The 18,078-nt window shown below is 42.9% G+C and overlaps 1 protein-coding gene across 6 annotated transcripts in view; it reads right to left on the bottom strand.

Moving 5' to 3' along the window:
• htt (huntingtin) overlaps window positions 1–18,078 on the bottom strand; it is a 260,486-nt gene that overhangs the window by 3,045 nt on the left and 239,363 nt on the right. For all 6 annotated transcript variants that reach the window (XM_068029245.1, XM_068029247.1, XM_068029246.1 and 3 more), the window contains 6 exons: window positions 16,888–17,078; window positions 14,265–14,379; window positions 10,526–10,739; window positions 7,749–7,854; window positions 5,009–5,171; window positions 2,135–2,295 (listed from right to left, as the gene is read on the bottom strand). In XM_068029245.1, the coding sequence (XP_067885346.1) occupies window positions 2,135–2,295; window positions 5,009–5,171; window positions 7,749–7,854; window positions 10,526–10,739; window positions 14,265–14,379; window positions 16,888–17,078 (950 nt within the window). The remainder of the gene's footprint in view (window positions 1–2,134; window positions 2,296–5,008; window positions 5,172–7,748; window positions 7,855–10,525; window positions 10,740–14,264; window positions 14,380–16,887; window positions 17,079–18,078) is intronic.

The raw sequence follows: 18,078 nt of genomic DNA, 5'->3' as shown, positions 1-18,078 counted from the left end.
ACATTTAGGAAGGACCGGAAGCTAGGAAAAGGTGAAGGGGTGGCTCTGTTATTTAATGATGGTATTAGCACAATAGAGAGGGAATTACTTCAGTTCAGGAGACCAGGATGTAGAAGCAGTTTGGGTAGAGATGAGAAATCATAAAAGCAAGAAGTCACTTGTGGGAATGGTGTACAGGCCACCTACATTAACCACACTGTAGGACGGGTTATAAAGGAAGAAATAACGGCAGCCTGTCAGAAAAGTACAGTGATAATTATAGGGGATTTTAACCTACATATAGACTGGAAAAACAGTTGAGCAGAGGTAGCCTAGATTAGGAGTACATAGAATGTTTTCTGAATAATTTCTTGGAACAATATGTTCTGGAGCCAGACAGCAGGCTATACTAGACCTGGTATTAAGGATGTAAATGCGTTGGAGGCAGTACAGAGAAGGTTTACTAGACTAATACCTGGAATGGGCTGGCTGTCGTATGAGGAAAGATTGGACAGACTAGGCTTGTATCCGCTGAAACTTAGAAGAGTAAGAGGCGAATTGATTGAAACATATAAGATCCTGACGGGTCTTGACAGGGTGGATGTGGACGTTTCTCCTTGTGGGAGAATCTCGAACTAGGGGTCACTGTTTAAAAATAAGGGGTCGCCCATTTAAGACAGCGATGAGGAGAAATTTTTTCTCTCAGAGGGTCATGAGTCTTTGGAATTCTCTTCCTCAAAAGGCGGTGAAAGCAGAGTCTTTGAATATTTTTAAGGCAGAAGTAGATGGATTCTTGATAAGCAAGGGGGTGGAAGATTATCAGGGGTAGGTGAAAACGTGGAGTAATCAGTTCAGCCATGAGCTTATTGAATGGCGGAACAGGCTCAAAGGGCTGAGTGGCCTACTCCTGCTCTTAATTCGTATGTCCCCTTTATTACAAGAGTAATTACATTTCAAACATACCTCATTGGCTGTAAAACACTTTGGGACGTCCTGAGGTTGTGAAAGACGCTATATAAATGCAAGTCTTTCAAGTTGTATGAAATGAAGAGATTTTGGGAAAACATTTAAACTATTTTGTAAGAGCTAATTTATGGTCATGTATGTTCTTTTAAGTGAACTTGTGCAAGCTTAATTTTGAAAATAACAAGTTATAGGGCAGACCTGTATCTGATTTTTCTACTTTATTCCACACTATTTGACAAATACGGTGGGACATGGATTCAAGTCCATTATCCAGAAGATCTCAGCTGTGCCCTCCAGAAGGGAGGAAGTCACTCAGGCATCCTCCTGCACACCTCTCGAAGCTTAAAACTACAGTGAATAAGGCTGCAGAGTCAGTTCTGATGAAAGGTCACAGACCTGAAACGTTAACTCTGCTTCTCTCTCCACAGATGCTGCCTGACCTGCTGAGTATTTCCAGCACTTTCTGTTTTTATTAGTCAGGCTATTCAGCCCAACTGATCTATGACTCCTCCCACTTCAATTACGTCTTTCCACCCTGCCCTCCGTATTCTTCTATCACTTTCCCCTTTATGTATACACCAAGCTTCCCCTTAAATGTGACACTTTTCTCTGCTGCAATCAATCCATGTGGCAGCAAGTTCCAAATTTTCACCACTCAGTGTAAAGAAATTCCTCCTCAATTCTTTCTGATCTATTTAGTGCGCACCTTGTATTTATGCACCCCACCCTGTGCTAGCTGCAGTGTAGCTCAGGGAGACCCAGAATGAAAAAAAAGAGCAAAAATACAATAAAAGGCTTTTAGTGAATGATTTAAAACTAGAAAACTTACTTAGCATCTTTCATGACCTCAGGACTTCCCAAAGCACTTTACAGCCAATGAAGTACTTTTGAAGTGCAGTGTTGTAACATAGAAGTGCTGGAGTCGTGATATTTGTAAAGCTATTCTTACAAGATTTATACATTAATCTGTACACTGCACTGTATGACAACTACAGTCAAACAAAGCCAGACTAGTCACTAAAATATTGCTGCCCATTTCAAATACTCCACTGACTGCACCCTTGGCAGAACACAGCAACTGCTCCAGGTAATAGCAGATCCTGAAGCTCGCATCAACAGCTTGGCTCAATCACAATCTGGTGCAACATCCATTCGAGCCTCTAAGTATGCGAATAATTAACAAGGATACAGAGCCGAGATCCATGCACTGGTTGAAGCACTGACGAAGAAACAGGAGAGGCTCCACATTGCCATTGCTATTGGTGTTCTCTGCGTAAAGTTTGAAAGTGACAACATTACCCAGTCCCTCACCATGGAAGATTGTCCAGTATTATGTAAAGTCTGAAACACCTGCAAAGGAAAGAACACACAGAATCTCTCTGAATTCAGGACAGAATTATTAAATAGTTTCACGTGCCAAGAAAGCTGACATGTAATACTGTAGAGTACATGCGAGCAGCTTTGACTCAACAACCTTACAATACAATTAACGTAAAGAACATCAGTAACATGGAAATTAATGGAACTAAAAAGTGAGAAATCCTCAGGACCTGACGGTTTCCATCCGAGGGTGTTAAAGGAAGTAGGGGAGCACATTGTAGATGCCCTAACTATCGTCTTTCAGAGTTCCCTAGATTCAGGAGTGGTCCCTCTGGATTGGAAAGTTGCACATGTCACTCCACTTTTTAAGAAGGGTGAAAGGGGGAACCAAGGAAATTACAGACCAGTTAGCCTGACATCTGTGGTGGGCAAGTTGCTGGAGTCTATAATCAAGGATAGGGTGACTGAACACCTAGAAAAATTTCAGTTAATCAGGGACAGCCAGCATGGATTCATGACGGGAAGGTCATGCCTGACAAATCACATTGAATGTTTTGAAGAGGTAACTAAGGTAGTGGACAGGGGAATGTCTATGGATGTTATTTATATGGACTTCCAGAAGGCATCTGATAAAGTCCCACATGAGAGACTGTTAACTAAGGGAGAAGCCCATGAAGTTGAGGGCAAATTATTGACATGGTTAGGAAGTTGGTTGAGTGGTAGGCGACAGAGAGTGGGGATAATGGGTAAGTACTCCGATTGGCAGGATGTGACTCGTGGTGTCCCGCAGGGATCTGTGTTGGGGCCTCAATTATTCACATTATTCATTAACGACTTGGATGATGGCATAGTAAGTCATATATCCAAATTTGCTGATGATACAAAGTTAGACGGCATTGTAGACAGTCTAGATGATAGCATAAAATTGCAAAGAGATATTGACAGACTAGGTGAATGGGCAAGACTGTGGCAGATGGATTTCAATGTGGGCAAATGTGAGATTATCCATTTTGGACCAAAAAAGGATCGAGCAGGGTACTTTCTAAATGGGAAGAGGTTAAATACAGTGGCTGTCCAAAGAGACTTGGGGGTTCAGGTGCATAGATCTTTAAAATGCCACGAGCATTTGGGGCGGCACAGTGGCGCAGTGGTTAGCACCGCAGCCTCACAGCTCCAGCGACCCGGGTCCAATTCCGGGTACTGCCTGTGTGGAGTTTGCAAGTTCTCCCTGCGTCTGCGTGGGTTTCCTCCGGGTGCTCCGGTTTCCTCCCACATGCCAAAGACTTGCAGGTTGATAGGTAAATTGGCCATTATAAAATTGCCCCTAGTATAGGTAGGTGGTAGGGAAAATATAGGGACAGGTGGGGATGTGGTAGGAATATGGAATTAGTGTAGGATTAGTATAAATGGGTGGTTGATGGTCGGCACAGACTCGGTGGGCCGAAGGGCCTGTTTTAGTGCTGTATCTCTAAAACTAAAATAATCATAAAAGGTGAATGGAATGCTAGCCTTTATATCTAGAGGATTGGAGTGTAAAGACACAGAGGTTATGCTGCAGCTGTACAAAACCCTGGTTAGAGCCCACTTGGAGTACTGTGAGCAGTTCTGGGCACCACACCTTAGGAAGGATATATTGGTCTTGGAGGGAGTGCAACGTAGGTTTACAAGAATGACACCTGGACTACAGGGGTTAAGTTACGAGGAGAGATTACACAAATTAGGCCTGTTTTCGCTAGAATTTAGAAGGTTAAGGGGTGATCTGATCGAAATCTTCAAGATATGAACAGGAAAAGACAGGCTAGATAAAGATAAACTATTTCCACTGGTTGGAGATTCTAAAACTAGATGGCATAGTCTAAAAATTAGGACCAGACGGTTCAGGAGAGATGTTAGGAAGCACTTCTTCACGCAAAGGGTAGTAGAGGTTTGGAACTCTCTCCCAGAAACAGCAGTTGAAGCTAGAACAGTTGTTCATTTTAAATCTGAGATAGACAGATTTTTGTTAAGCAAAGATATTAAGGGATATGGGCCAACGGCAGGTATATGGAGTTAGGCCGCTGATCAGCCATGATCTCATTGAATGGCGGGACAGGCTCGAGGGGCTGAATGGCCTACTCCTGTTCCTATGTCCCTAACAACCTCATTAAGTTCCCTATTCCAGTCGCACTGAGGCTCCACATTGAGCCAAAGCCAATTTTTTCTTGGGGGTGGAGGGGGGTAAAGAAGAGAGAAAATTAGAGCAGGGATGGTCACTGGCTCCTTCTCATCCACCTCTTGCAAATCAGAGGTTGAGCATGCCTGGACCATCTGTCCTTTTACTCCCACTAGGACTTGTAACCTGTGAAACCAGAGAGCAGGACAGCAAGAAGGAAAGTAGTTACTGAGAACAATCACACGATTGTCTATGTTAGGGGACTTAATTGGCGAGAAAAATCTTAAAATTCTCATATATGGTCTAAATTTTAAGCTTTTACTAAGCTATAGTAAATAGTTCTATATTTTACATGCACATTTATTTTGTGATGCACCCCTGTGTGGAAGCCTCATTAATCACCAAATCAACTCTTAAGGGGAAGCTAGGTATGTACATGAGGCAGAAAGGAATAGAAACATATGCTGATAGGATGAGATGAAATAGGGCGGGAGGTGCCTTGTGCACAGCGTTGAGACCAGCACATACTAGTTGGGTTGAATGGCCTGTTTCTATGCTGTAAATTCTATGAAATAGAAGAAAGCAGAATACCTTATAAACGACTGTGGCCATGAATTGTGGGTAGGGCTGCTGATTGGAAATAAATTCTCCAATGACCTTGTTCATCACGTCTTGAGGTGGAAAGAAGTCATCAAGGAACTGTGGAAGGATCCGTGCCACAACCCGTGCCTCACAGGGGAAGCCCCTCCTGATTCTATCAACAAAGAAAAACAAACTCAATTATCTCTAAAAAGGTGACAAACAACTTGGACGAACATAAAAAAAAACGTTATTCTTTCTGCCATCATTCGGTGCCTTAAATGCAGCAAGACCACAAGTAAATTCAGCACATCATAAGGATCCTTTCCTGAATTGGCAGGTAGAGTATATTAACAATGCATTATTTTGATTCACGCCGGTCTATAGTTTTAGATGGCTGGACACACTCTGGTCCCTCATCCAAATGCCCATTTCTTTAGTTCCAAAGCTGATCAATAAGTGCCATCACAGTAAAACTCAGAAGTCTGCTCACCCAATGCCACATTCACTGCCCAGAGATATTAAAGCCTGTTGTGCTGATGCTCACCACCACCCCAGCTACTCAAACCTAGGTCAGAGCCCAATGTGGGGCCTTTTTGTTTTTTATGGCTCAGTGCCATATACCTTAAGGTGCATATTTTAGTTGAGACAGGCATCAAGATCGGCGCAGGCTTGGAGGGCCGAACGGCCTGTTTCTGTGCTGTACTGTTCTTTGTACCCACTGAGCCACCAGGAGAGCTTGAGGAGTTTTTAAAAAATTCTAAACGGTAAAAAAAAAACTTCAAAAGGATACAGTACTTTAAAAAAAAAACCTGACTGCCATTTGCTTGGTCTATGCGATAATTGATGCACAGTTGGAAAGGCGCAAAATTGCCCAGTACGCACAAGACTGCACAGCTGAATTCAGAAACAGCAGCTCCTAAACTAAAGCATTCGATCTTCTACTTACTTTAGGTCTTTATCCCCTTAAGTACAGAACACCCTTCTGAATAGTATTTTGTTTCCATCGACACAAAGTGATTTGTGTTGATTTCTAAAGTTAATTGTAAGCAGAATGTTCACAGAACAAGTCTCGATACTTCAACATTCTACTTTTCATATGCATTGATTTTGGTACTGAGTGTGCCACGATTCCCACTGTGAAAGGGTCTCAGAATGCCTCTATTTTTCCCTTTGATAAATGCACCATTCAGTCCAGAGAGCTCTTCTGTGTTGTCCACTGTTGTCCGATAGCTAGTTCTACACTGCGGACACCCAGCAGTTATACAGTTATGTTTACTCAGCTGACCTACTCAAACCTCATTGTATTCCGCACCAAAAACCACCAGGCTAAATCCAAAAAGCCCCGAGAAAAGTTTTCAGAAAGCAAATTAAAGAACTTTGGGGAGAACTGAGGGCCGCAGACAGAGCGGATTCATTTACAGAACAATGATCAATTTACAGAGATGGTTTAAAATCAGCTATAAATCATGGGCTTGTAGCCTTTAAACAATCACCCACTTCAACTTGAAACAAGGAGGGAATTCCAAAGCTTCGGGCTGAGGCAGCGACAAAAATTGGAATACGAAAGAGGCCAGAATTGGAGGAGTGCAGGGATCTTGCAGGGTTGTAGACAACGTTCTCTCCAAGCTGCGCAGTCCTGCAGCAACCTGGTAGCGCTCGTGCAGGTCCCACGCAAGTCAGCCCTTTTAAGTTAGTGCATGTGCATGGCCACATAACAAGATTTAAAGGGCCTGTGCATTTAAACGAATCAGTCACACACTAGAAAAAAATTTAAAGGGTGCATTTGTTGTGGGGCCGAAGGTTACAGATAGGGAGGAATTTGAAAATAAGGATGAGAATTTTAAAGTAGAGGCGTTGCCAGATGGGGAGCCAATGTAGGTCAGTGAGCACAGGGATAGTGGGCGAACTGGACTTGGTGCAGCAAGTTAGGATACAGGCAGCAGAGTTTTGGATGAACTCAAGTTTACAGAGGGTGGAAGGTCAGAGGCTGGGTGGGGGAGCATTAGAGTAATCGAGTCTAGAGATACCAAAGGCTTGGATGAGGGTTTCAGGAGTAGATGAGCTGAGGCAGGGGTGGAGATTGGCGATGTTACAGAGGTGGAAGTAGGTGGTCTCAGAGATGGTAGCACAACGAAGCGGAGAGGCAATTCAGTCAGTTCTACTTGGGTCCACTCTTTGAGCTATCCAATTAGTACCACTCCCCTGCTCTTCCTCCATCACCTTGTAAGTGTTCCCTTCTAGTATTTATCCAATTCCCTTTTGAATCTTACTATTGAATCTGTTTCCACCACCCTTTCAAGTATGCGTTCCAGATCACAACTCCCAGCATTAAAAAAACATTTGTTCTTTTACTAATGAAGAGGACATGGAAACGGAAGGTTACCTCAGAGTCAAATAAGTGCCTAAGTGGTGAACAGTCTGGTTTAGACTCAGACATTGGTCAGGGAGAGGGAAAGAGTCGTTGTCTAGGGAACAGAGCTCATGGTGGATACCGAAGGCAATAGCTCTGGACTTGCCAACATTTAACAGTTTCGGCCAAAAGCATAGATTGTAATAGGCTTTGAAAAGGAGAGGGAACGTAAGCTGACGTAGCTTTGATTAAGTTCCGGCACTTATAGATGGAAAGATTAGCCTCAAAAAAGTAACTTGGAGCCAGAAGAGCAGAGTTGGGCACAGGCTTGGTACATGTGGGTGGAGATTTCTTCAACAGTTAAACTTCTCTACGAATCAACAAGAATAAAAATCCCACCTGTCAAAGAGAACGGACACTCGCTCCATTGCCACAATAACGGACTCGCTGTCTGGAGCCGTGGTGTCAGTTTCTGAACTCCGACCAGGGCTGCTCTTTTCCTTGCCTGCTCACAGCACAAACAATTCAGTGTTACATAAATAATGTACACATCTGCAACTATGACCCATTACCGATCTAGGAAGGGAAGGTCCCACCCCTGCCCAGCGTAGCCTACACAACACTCCAGTCCCAAACCCTGTGGCTGCCTCTTTGTGCCCTAGGAAGCTGTAAAAACAAAGAGGCAGCCACAGGGTTTGGGACTGGAATCTTCTGCAGGCTACGCTGGGCAGTGATGGGAGCTTCCCTTGCTAGATCGGTTTTTACAACATCTGGCCACAAAATAAGTAGATTCACAAATAAATTTCACAACTTGCCATAAAAATTCTTTCAATCTTAGAAAACAGGAGGCCAGTCGGCCCATCGTGCCTGTAACAGTTATCCAATTAGATCCATCACCTGCTTTTCCCCATAGGCCTGCAAATGTTTTCATCTCAAGTATGTATCCAGTTCCAGATTACCATTTTGTAAATTTTCTTTCCCTCATTTCCCTCTTTAATTTTTTGCCAATTATCTTAAATCTGTTTCCTCTGGTTATCGACCCTCCTACCAAAAGAAACCCTTATCTACTCCATCAAAATCCCTCAATTTTGAATGCCTCTATTAAATCTCACCTTAACCTTCTCTGCTGTAAGCAGAACAATCCCAGCATCTCTAGCCTCTCTGGGGTTTGATCTCATGAACTATTGACCATTATATCCTCATATTCTCCCTGCGTCTCTTCCCCAAAACCTTCAATCTGCATCCCCTCGGCCTTGTACCATTAGTTAATGGGAGGTTTTTCCTTGTCTATCTTATCTAAGCCTGCCACAATCTTGTACACTTCTATTAAATCTGGCTTTTTCAACACAATCTTATAACTAAAATCCCTCACCCCTGGAACCATTCTGGTACATCTCCTCTGCACCCTCTCAAGGACATTCACATAAAAAAAGGTGGATACAAAATTGGCTCAGTGGCAGGAAACAAAAAGTAATTGTTGACGGATATTTTTGCGACTGGAGGGCTGTTTCCAGTGGCGTTCCGCAGTGCTCAGTCCGGGCCCTCTGCTTTTTGTAGTATATATTAACGGTTTGGACGTAAATGTAGGGGGCATGAGGTTTGCAGACGACACAAAGATTGGCCGTGTGGTAGATAGTGAGGAGAATAGCTATAGGCTGCAGGAAGATATTGACGGTCTGGTCAGATGGACAGAAAAGTGGCAAATGGAATTCAACCCAGAGTAGTGCGAGGTGCTGCATTTGGGGAGGTCACGCAAGGCAGAGGAATACACAATTAATGGGAAAATACTGAAGTGTAGAAGAAGTGAGGGACCGTGGAGTGAATGTCCACAGATCTCTGAAGGTAGAAGGACAGGTTGATAAGGTGGCATAGGGAATCCTTTCCTTTATTAGGCGAGGTATAGAATACAAGAGCAGGAAGGTTATGCTGGAACTGTAGAAATCATTAGTTAGGCCACAACCTGAGTACTGCGTGACTTTTTGGTCACCTCATTACAGAAAGGACATAATTGAACTAGAGAGGGCGTTGCTGGAACTGGAAAAATGCAACTATGAGGAAAGATTGGATGGGCTGGGATTGTTCTCCTTGGAACAAAGGCGGCGGAGGGGAGATCTGATTGAAACGTACAAAACTTTGAGGGGCCTGGATAGAGTGGAGTTGAAGGGCCTATTTACCTTGGGAGAGAGGTCAGTGACTAGGGGGTGTAGATTCAAAGTGATTGGTAGAAAGATTAGAGGGACATGAGGAAAAGCTTTTTAACCCAGAGGATGGTAGGGGTCTGGAACTCACTGCCTGAGGCAGGAATCCTCAACTCATTCAAAAGGAGTCTGGATATGTACATCAAGTGCCGTAACCTGCAGGGCTATGGACCAAATGCTGGAAGTTGGGATTAGTCTGGGTGGACTGTTTTTCAGCCGGCAGTAATGGGCCAAGTGGCCTCTTTCTGTGCCGTAAACCTTCTATGATTCTATGATCCTTCCTAAAGTGTGGTGACCAGAACTGGATGTAATACTCCAGTTGGGGCCTTTAGAGCTTTATAAAAGGTTCAGCCTAATGTCCCTGCTTTTGTACTCAATGCCATTATTTATTAATCCCATATGCTTCTCTAACCACTCTCTCAATATGTCCTGCCATTGATTGATGCAGATGCACCCCCAGGTCCCTCAGTCCCTGCACACTCTTTAGAACTGTGTCATTAAGTATATATTGCCACTCCCTAATCCTTCTGCCAAAATGCATCACCTCACTCTTGTCAGTATTAAATTCCATCTACCACCTTTCTGCCCATTCTGCAACCCTATGCCCTGTTGCAGACGGTTCACATCATCCTCACTATTTGCCACATCTCCAAGTTTAGTGTCATTGGCAAATTTTGAGATGCTACTCTGTATTCCAAGATCCAAGTCATTTATATACAGCAAAAAAAAACGGTGGTCCTAACACTGACCCTTGGGGAACACCATTGTCTACCATCCTCCAGTCTGAAAAATAAACATTTACTACTGTTAACAGAAACTGCCTTTCCCCTCGAGAACAAAAAAAATGCTTCTTCAAGAAAATAAGAAACTCAAAATATAGTGAACCTTTCCTAGTTCAAGTTTATTGCTCAGGCTATTATCTCGTAGCAAGTAAAGAGGTGCGCTCTCATGCAATATCTCAACACATCATCACAGTACCTGTGTACATGCAGGTTAGCATCAGTCCCAGGGCAGCCATGGCTCGGTGAGGACTGTGCATATTCAATCTATCCACGCTGAGTTTCACCAGGGCCTCCCCGTCCAAACGCGAAAGCTGCTCCGAGAGAAGAAGTCGTTCCATTCCACGCAACACGCAGTGGTAGATTATGGAAGGTGTGGACTCCTCACTGGCAGAGACCATTACTCCACACATCTAAAAATCAGGAACAGCTTGTTACACAGAAATGGCATATTTATGCAACACACTGACAACACAGCCTATTCTCAATGGGTGACACAAACGACAGCTTCATTTGGAGATGCTTGTTTCACTATGTTTGCGGGAAGTTTGGAATATTTTAGGACGGGAAAAAATTTGCTTCCTTGCAACTAACCTTTTATCAAAATATTACAGTACAAACCATTGATAGTTTGCTGTATGTCAGCTTACTTCAGTAGGTAGCACTCATTCTTGGCTCTAATCAGAAGACTTTGGGTTCAAACCACACTTTAGGGACTTGACCACATAGACAATCAGAAACCGGTGAACCTCCTGATTGGCATTGCTCGATTACTCTCTGCCTTAATCAGCTCAGCCATTCAGGAAGCCGAAGTTGCAAGATTTCAAAGCAGCCCGCTTGATTGGCACCCCACCTACAAACATTCACTCCCTCCACGGCTGCGTTTGCTGGCAATGCTACCACTAGGTGGCGCTGCAGTGCCACATGCGCAAATGCAGCCTGTACCACTAAAATGTCACAGTCTACGACGTCAGCAGCTGCCAGGACTAAAGATGGCGCTGCTCAAATAATCACATGAAGGCAACCTAACCACATGGCAGCACACAATGGCAGGAGGGAGAGAGCGAGCGCGACCGCGAGCGGTAGGAGGAGAGCGCACCCGTCACCACCAAGGTCTTCGGCCACGCTCTCCCCGCTTCCCCCAACCCCGCTCTCTGCTTGCATTACTCGATGACCTAATCTGCGCATGCGCCAACCAGTCCTGGCAATGCGGAACGCAGCGCATGCGCAGAGAGTAGGAGCCAATCTGCGCATGTGCATGGAGTGGCGCAGTCTGATGACATCAGCTGCTGGCTGCGTTGTCGATAATCACTTTGTAAACATTTTTGGGCTGCCACCAAATATTTCTGTAGTGCTCAGTGTTGAATATTCAGATTCTCCAAAGCCAGCCTTTAGGGCCGCCAAGTAAGTTGCAGAAGCACTTCAGACAAGTTACAGATGCTGTTGTTCTTTCTAGCAGGCATAAAAAATACAGACACACATAGCCACCTTGGTAGTGGGACATCTTGTACCTGGTTGGACACACATCGTTCAAAATGCATATTTGAACAACAGGGATAAAAAGCAGTGATCTCCAAATAGTCCAAAGTTGAGTGTGGTGTAATCGTTTCCAGTGGCGGGAACATAAGAAATAGGAGCAGGAGTAGGCCATTTGGCCCCTCAAGCCTGCCCCGCCATTCAATAAGATCATGACTGATCTGCCCCAGACCTCAACTCCTCTTTCATGCCAGCTCTTCATAGCCCTCAACTCCGCAATACTTCAAAAATCTATCTACCTCCTCTTTAAATACTTTCTGCGATCTAGCCTACACAACTGGGGTAGAGAATTCCAGACATTCACTACCCTCAGAGAAGAAATTCCTTTGCATCTCAGTTTTAAATGAGTGTCCCTTATTCTGTAACTATGTCCCCTAGTTTGAGATTCCCCCACTAGTGGAAACATCTTGTCAACATCTACCCTGTCAAGCCCCCTCAGAATATTGTACATTTCAATAAGATCACCCCTCATTCTTCTAAACTCTAATGAATAAAGGCCTAACCTGTTTAGCCGTTCTTGATAAGTCAACCCCTTCATCCTAGGAATCAGCCTAGTGAATCTCTTCTGAACTGCCTCCAATGCCAGTCTATCCTTTCTTAAATACAGGGACCAAAACTGTACACAGTATTCCAGGTGCGGCCTCACCAACACCCTGTACAGTTGTAACAAGACTTCCCTATTTTTAAACTCCCGAGCAATAAAGGCCAAAATTCCATTTGCCTTCTTAATTACTTGCTGCACCTGCATGTTAACTTTTTGTGTTTCATGCACAAGAACACCCAGATCCCTCTGTGCTGCACTTTTTTGGAGTCCCTCTCCATTTAAATAGTCTGCCTTTTGATTCTTCCTACCAAAGTGCATGACCTCACACTTTCCTACATTTAACTCCATCTGCCAAGTTTTTGCCCACTCACTCAACCTATCTATAAATCCCCTTGCAGATTCCTTATGTCCTCATCACAACATGCCCTCCCACCTATTTTTGTATCGTCAGCAAATTTGGATATATTACACTCTGCCCCCTCCTCCAATTCATTAACATAGATAATAAATAATTGAGGACCTAGGAGTGATCCTTGTGGCCCTCCACTAGTTATGTCTTTCCAACCAGAAAAAGACCCATTAATCCTGACACTGTCTTCTGTCAGTTAATCCTCAATCCATGCTAATACATAATCCCCAATACTGTGAGCTCCTATCTTGTGCAATAATCTTTTATTTGGCACTTTATCGAATGCCTTCTGGAAATCCAAATACACTACATATACCGGTTCCCCTTTATCAACTCTGCTTGTTATATCCGAAGAACTCTAGCAAATTTGTCAAACATGAGCAAGGAAGCACACCTGAACAGTGCCAAAATCAATCAAGACACAAACACTGAACGTCTATGAGCTCATCATCTTCTGGCAAGTCTATGCTCCTAAGGCAACGACAGTCTAGCTGCTTGCCGTTCAGGATGTCCTCCTCTACTACCCTCCCTCGTGAAATTAAATGCTCTCCAATTCCCTCATTACCATGTTGGGAGTGGTTGAGACAAATAGCTTGATGTTTTTAAGGGGAAGCTAGGTGAGCAGATGAGGGGCCAAAGGAATGAAAGGACATATGTTGATAGGCCTTGATGAGGAAGATGGGAGGAAGCTCATGTGTAGCGAGTTTATGTTGTAAATTCTATGTAATGCTGGTATTGATATTGAAATGTTACCGTTACACTTAAATATGTTCCATCGATTCTACAGCACAGAAACAGGTTATTGTCCCAACTGGTCCATGCTGGCGTTTATGCTCCACATGAGCCTCCTCCCAGCTTTCTTCATCTCACCCTATCTGCACAACCATCAATTACTTTCTTCCTCATCAGCTCCTCCTTAAATGCATCTATACTATTTGCCTCAACTACTCCTTATGGCAGAGAGTTACATATTTTCACCACTCTAGGTAAAAACATTCCTCCTGAATATCCTATTGGATTTACTAATGACTAGCTTATACTTATGGTCCCTAATTTTGGATCCCCCACAAGTGGAAACATTTTATCTACATCTACTCCATCAAACCCTGTCATGATCTTTGAGACATCTAACACACTACCCCTCAGTCTTCTCTTTTCTGGAGAAAAGAATACCAGCCTGTTCATCCTTTCTTGATAGTTCTAACCTCTCAGTTCTGGTACCATCCTTATAATTTTTTTTCACACCTTCTCCAATGCTTCTATATCCTTTTATCATCATTTGGGGACAAGAGTGTACAGTACTCCTAGTGTGGTCTAACCAAGATTCTGTACAAGTTTAACATAACTCCTCTACTTTTCCCTCTAGAAATAAACCCCAGTGCTTGGTTTGTTTCTTTAACAGCCTTATTGAGCTTCATCTCTACTTTTAGTGATACAAGTAAGCAATACCTGAATGATGCCTGCAGTAAATTCATGGCCCACATCGAGTGGGTAGTTTTCGATCAGGTAAAAGGCCGTTGCACACATCACCAACACATGTTGTTGGTTATGGATATTGACACAGCTGCAGGGGGATAAAACAATTGGTCATTAACACAGCATGTGATCAGGTGTTTATGTGACTATACTATATGACTCTATGAGCATACAAGGCTACGGGCCAAGTGCAGAAAAATGGGATTAGATTGGATGGGTGCTTGGTGGTCAGCACAGACGCTTTGGGCCGAAGGGCCTGTTTTTGTGCTGTATAACTATGACTTTAGGTGCTCTGTTTCCATTGGCACACAGGCCATTTTACATCTAACATATCATTCTTTACAACAATGTAGCATTCTTTATCTCCCTGCAACACTTGCAAAACATTTCAAATTCTTACATTATGTGCACTGAGTTGTGAAGAACAGTAAGTCACAGTAATTACAGATTTTGTCTGTTCCCAAACTTGGGTTTTGTCTTAGCATTTTAGCATAACACTAGCATGCAGCAGTACTGGAGACATCACGTGTGACTTGAGGGTAGTGGGTGGCAATAATCAAGACAATGAATTAACAGCAGTATACAGAGTCTGTGAACCAGACGTGTTTTTACAATAATCTATAAATTTCATGGTCACTTTGATATTAGTTTTTCTGAATCCAGACTTATTTAATTAACTGAATTTAAATTCGCCAACTGCCACGGTAGGATTTAAACTCGAGCATTAGTTGAGGCCTCTGTATTACTAGTCCTGTGACATGCCCACTTTGCTATCATTTCTGATGCTGAAAGGTATAAAACAAATATAGCACACCAGTTAATAAATAATTTGGGACATGGCATGTGGTGAGTGTAGCATTCCGAGGAGCAACAGGTGATTGTGGATCCATGGTTCCTAAAGCTCTCCACCACTGGGGAGTTTATCTCATCTCATTTCGGAGTCTGGTGCAAATTAATTAACAAGAAATGGATTGCTGTGATTAGTTAACAACGCCATTATCTTTGTATCACATGGCCACCAGGATGGTATAAGGCGAACTAGATGGACCTTGATCTTTTGTCCAGCAATTCCAATATTGATTACTAAAGCAAAGAGAGAATAGTGATCCCACTCAGGATATCAAGCATCTGTGGAGAGGATTGACAAGTTGAAATTCTGAATACTGAACCTTCTCTATTTTCTAGTTTGGGTTCACATTTATACCATCTGTAGCTTTTTTTTTTGCTTATTGTTAGGAATTTATAATCTTTTTGACAATTATTCATCATTTTTCCAAAATGAGAAAAAAAAACTGATGAAGCAACTACAGCAGGAGCACAGCTTGAAAGTATTTTAAGAGATATTTCCTTCAAAATGGAAGCACCACTGTGTGTACATAAATCAACTGCCATGTTCACAGAGGGAACAGTTATGAAATGAACTGCAGGAATTATGAAATAAAAGTAAACTGCTGAACTAAGCTACAAGAAAATGGACACTTTGCTACCTGGCAACATGGAAGGAGGTCAGGTGATCCCCTCCTGTACTGCCAATCAACACATTTGTCTGTTGAAGATGGCACCATTATTAATGCCTGGAATTGCTTTGAGGCCCACTGATATGTAAAACAGCCCATTTCATGCTAACGACTCCTATCAAAAATTAAGCTAGCAAAGGCATTTGCAGACAGATTGTCCCTAATGCCAAGGCCAAGATAATAGGTGTGAAATAACACCTATCAAAATGGACCCCATTCAGACGCTAGAAGTAACAATCGTCCCCACATCCCTGGACATTGTATGAACACTCCAGGAGACAGCATCTTGAGTCACCTGACTAAAACCAAAACCTGCTAAATTTTTAGCTTAAAAGTAGTAACATCTCTGAGAGGGGCTGTGAGACAGAACACCATTCCAGCTGGAGAAGCTGAGAGATCAACCCAGTTAAGCAAGGAGCCCTGCCAGAACCATCTTTAAATTACTAAGGCAGAGAGTCGGCAAGGTGACCTTGAAAACTCCCCATCTTAGAAACTGAACCAGGACTTGCACCACTAACTTCGGGCTGAGTTTTAACCAAAGAAGTCTGCAACACTTCAATAATTCCAAGACAAGAAACATTCAGGCCTGCAACGCTGTTAAAAATTCCTCCCGAAAAACCAAGGTTGTTTCAAAGTGAACTCTCTTTACAACAATCGGACTCTATTGCATGCCAACATCTACTCTCTATCTTTTCTTGCGTATGCATGTGTGCGTGTGAGACTGGGTGAGGTTGCGATCATTTTCAGGTATTGCATAGTGAAGTTTTTTAAAAGCCTATGAGCAAATCTGTTATTTGTCTGTTTATTTGACCCTTAAACACTCAGGAACTAAAACACTATTTGTTAAAACAGCTGCCCTTACCATTTCCCACCTGTCTGTAACACAATATTTATCTCAAGGTGAAATTCAGTTCTTTTTTATATCCTAGAGACCTTTGTAACAATGCAACATCGTGTGATCATGCACAGCGACAAACAACATTCTTAATCTTACTATCCTCTCACTGATGAACCCTCCTTAAAGTTCTAAAACCAAGGCACATGCAATGCATCCAAAAAGATGAGGATAAATCCCGTACTGTGCAATTCCACGCAGATTGGCTAGCAGGTAAACACTAATGGTTGGAATGAGCTGCTTTGCTGTCTCATCCAATAGATCACACTCCAGAATGTACAGGATTCCATGCAGTGCTCCTATTCGAGATGGCATGTGGGTACTGCGCATCGTGGTCTCCAACAGACGACTTATCGGCTCCGCAATGGCCTTATCCTACAAAACAGCAGTATGAACAACAAATAAATCCCTACAAAGATCTTAATCGCACAGGTTCAAAATTCTTGTATTTATACACACAGATTTTTTTATTCAACAGAATGATGTAGATTTCACAACATTGAAACAGGCCAGTCAGGCTAACTGATGCTGTTTATGCTCCACCCCTCATCATCTAACCCTATCAGCATATCCTTCTATTCCTTTCTCCCTCCTATGTATTCAGCTTCCCTTTAAATCCATCTGTTATTCAACTAACGGCTCCATGTGGTAGTGAGTTCCACATTCTAACTACTCTGTTGGTAAAGAAGTTTCTCCTGCATTCCCTATTGGATTTATTAGCAATTATTATACTTATAATCTATGCTATAAATATGCAAAGGTGAATAAGCAAAGTCATATAGAAGAACTGTACTTTCTCTGATACTAGTAACAGTTTAAATCCCCAGTTGGCTGACGTTGCCATTTATTTCTTGTAGCAACAACCAAAGCATTAGGTAGGGATTCACTGCAGTGCTTCAAAAAACAAGTTCCTGAGGCAAGGACATATCCATTTAGACTATAGGTAAGGGCTATCTGAAATTACTGATTTCAGTTGCTACAATCTGTAGCTTATTTCATTGTATTCTGGAGTCAAAGAAGAAGCTCCCAGATTGATTTCCTAAACTGACTCAAAATTTCTTCCTGGTTTCTTTGCCCCTCCCAGAACGAGTGCAACTGATGGGCCACGTAGGCTGCACAGTGCATAGATGAGACAAGCTTGATGGACTAATGAGGTGTTTCCCCAACAATACACAGATGGATGAATATAGGTGAAGATGTATACGAACACAGTTAGGGTGAAAAACAGTATATTATGGCTGAAATCCTAAGGGAAAGTTCTCTCAAGGTTTGGACATTTTCCACTACAAACTGTCTGGAACAAGGGAGCAACGGGATTTCCTACAGACTTCAGCATATTTCCAGCTTTCTTAACCAGCCGACAGGGTGGGTTTTT

Source organism: Heterodontus francisci, chromosome 4, assembly GCF_036365525.1.
Source record: "Heterodontus francisci isolate sHetFra1 chromosome 4, sHetFra1.hap1, whole genome shotgun sequence".
Taxonomy (NCBI): domain Eukaryota; kingdom Metazoa; phylum Chordata; class Chondrichthyes; order Heterodontiformes; family Heterodontidae; genus Heterodontus; species Heterodontus francisci.
Note: the sequence above shows the minus strand (reverse complement) of the source record. Positions and strands in the feature narration are given on the sequence as shown.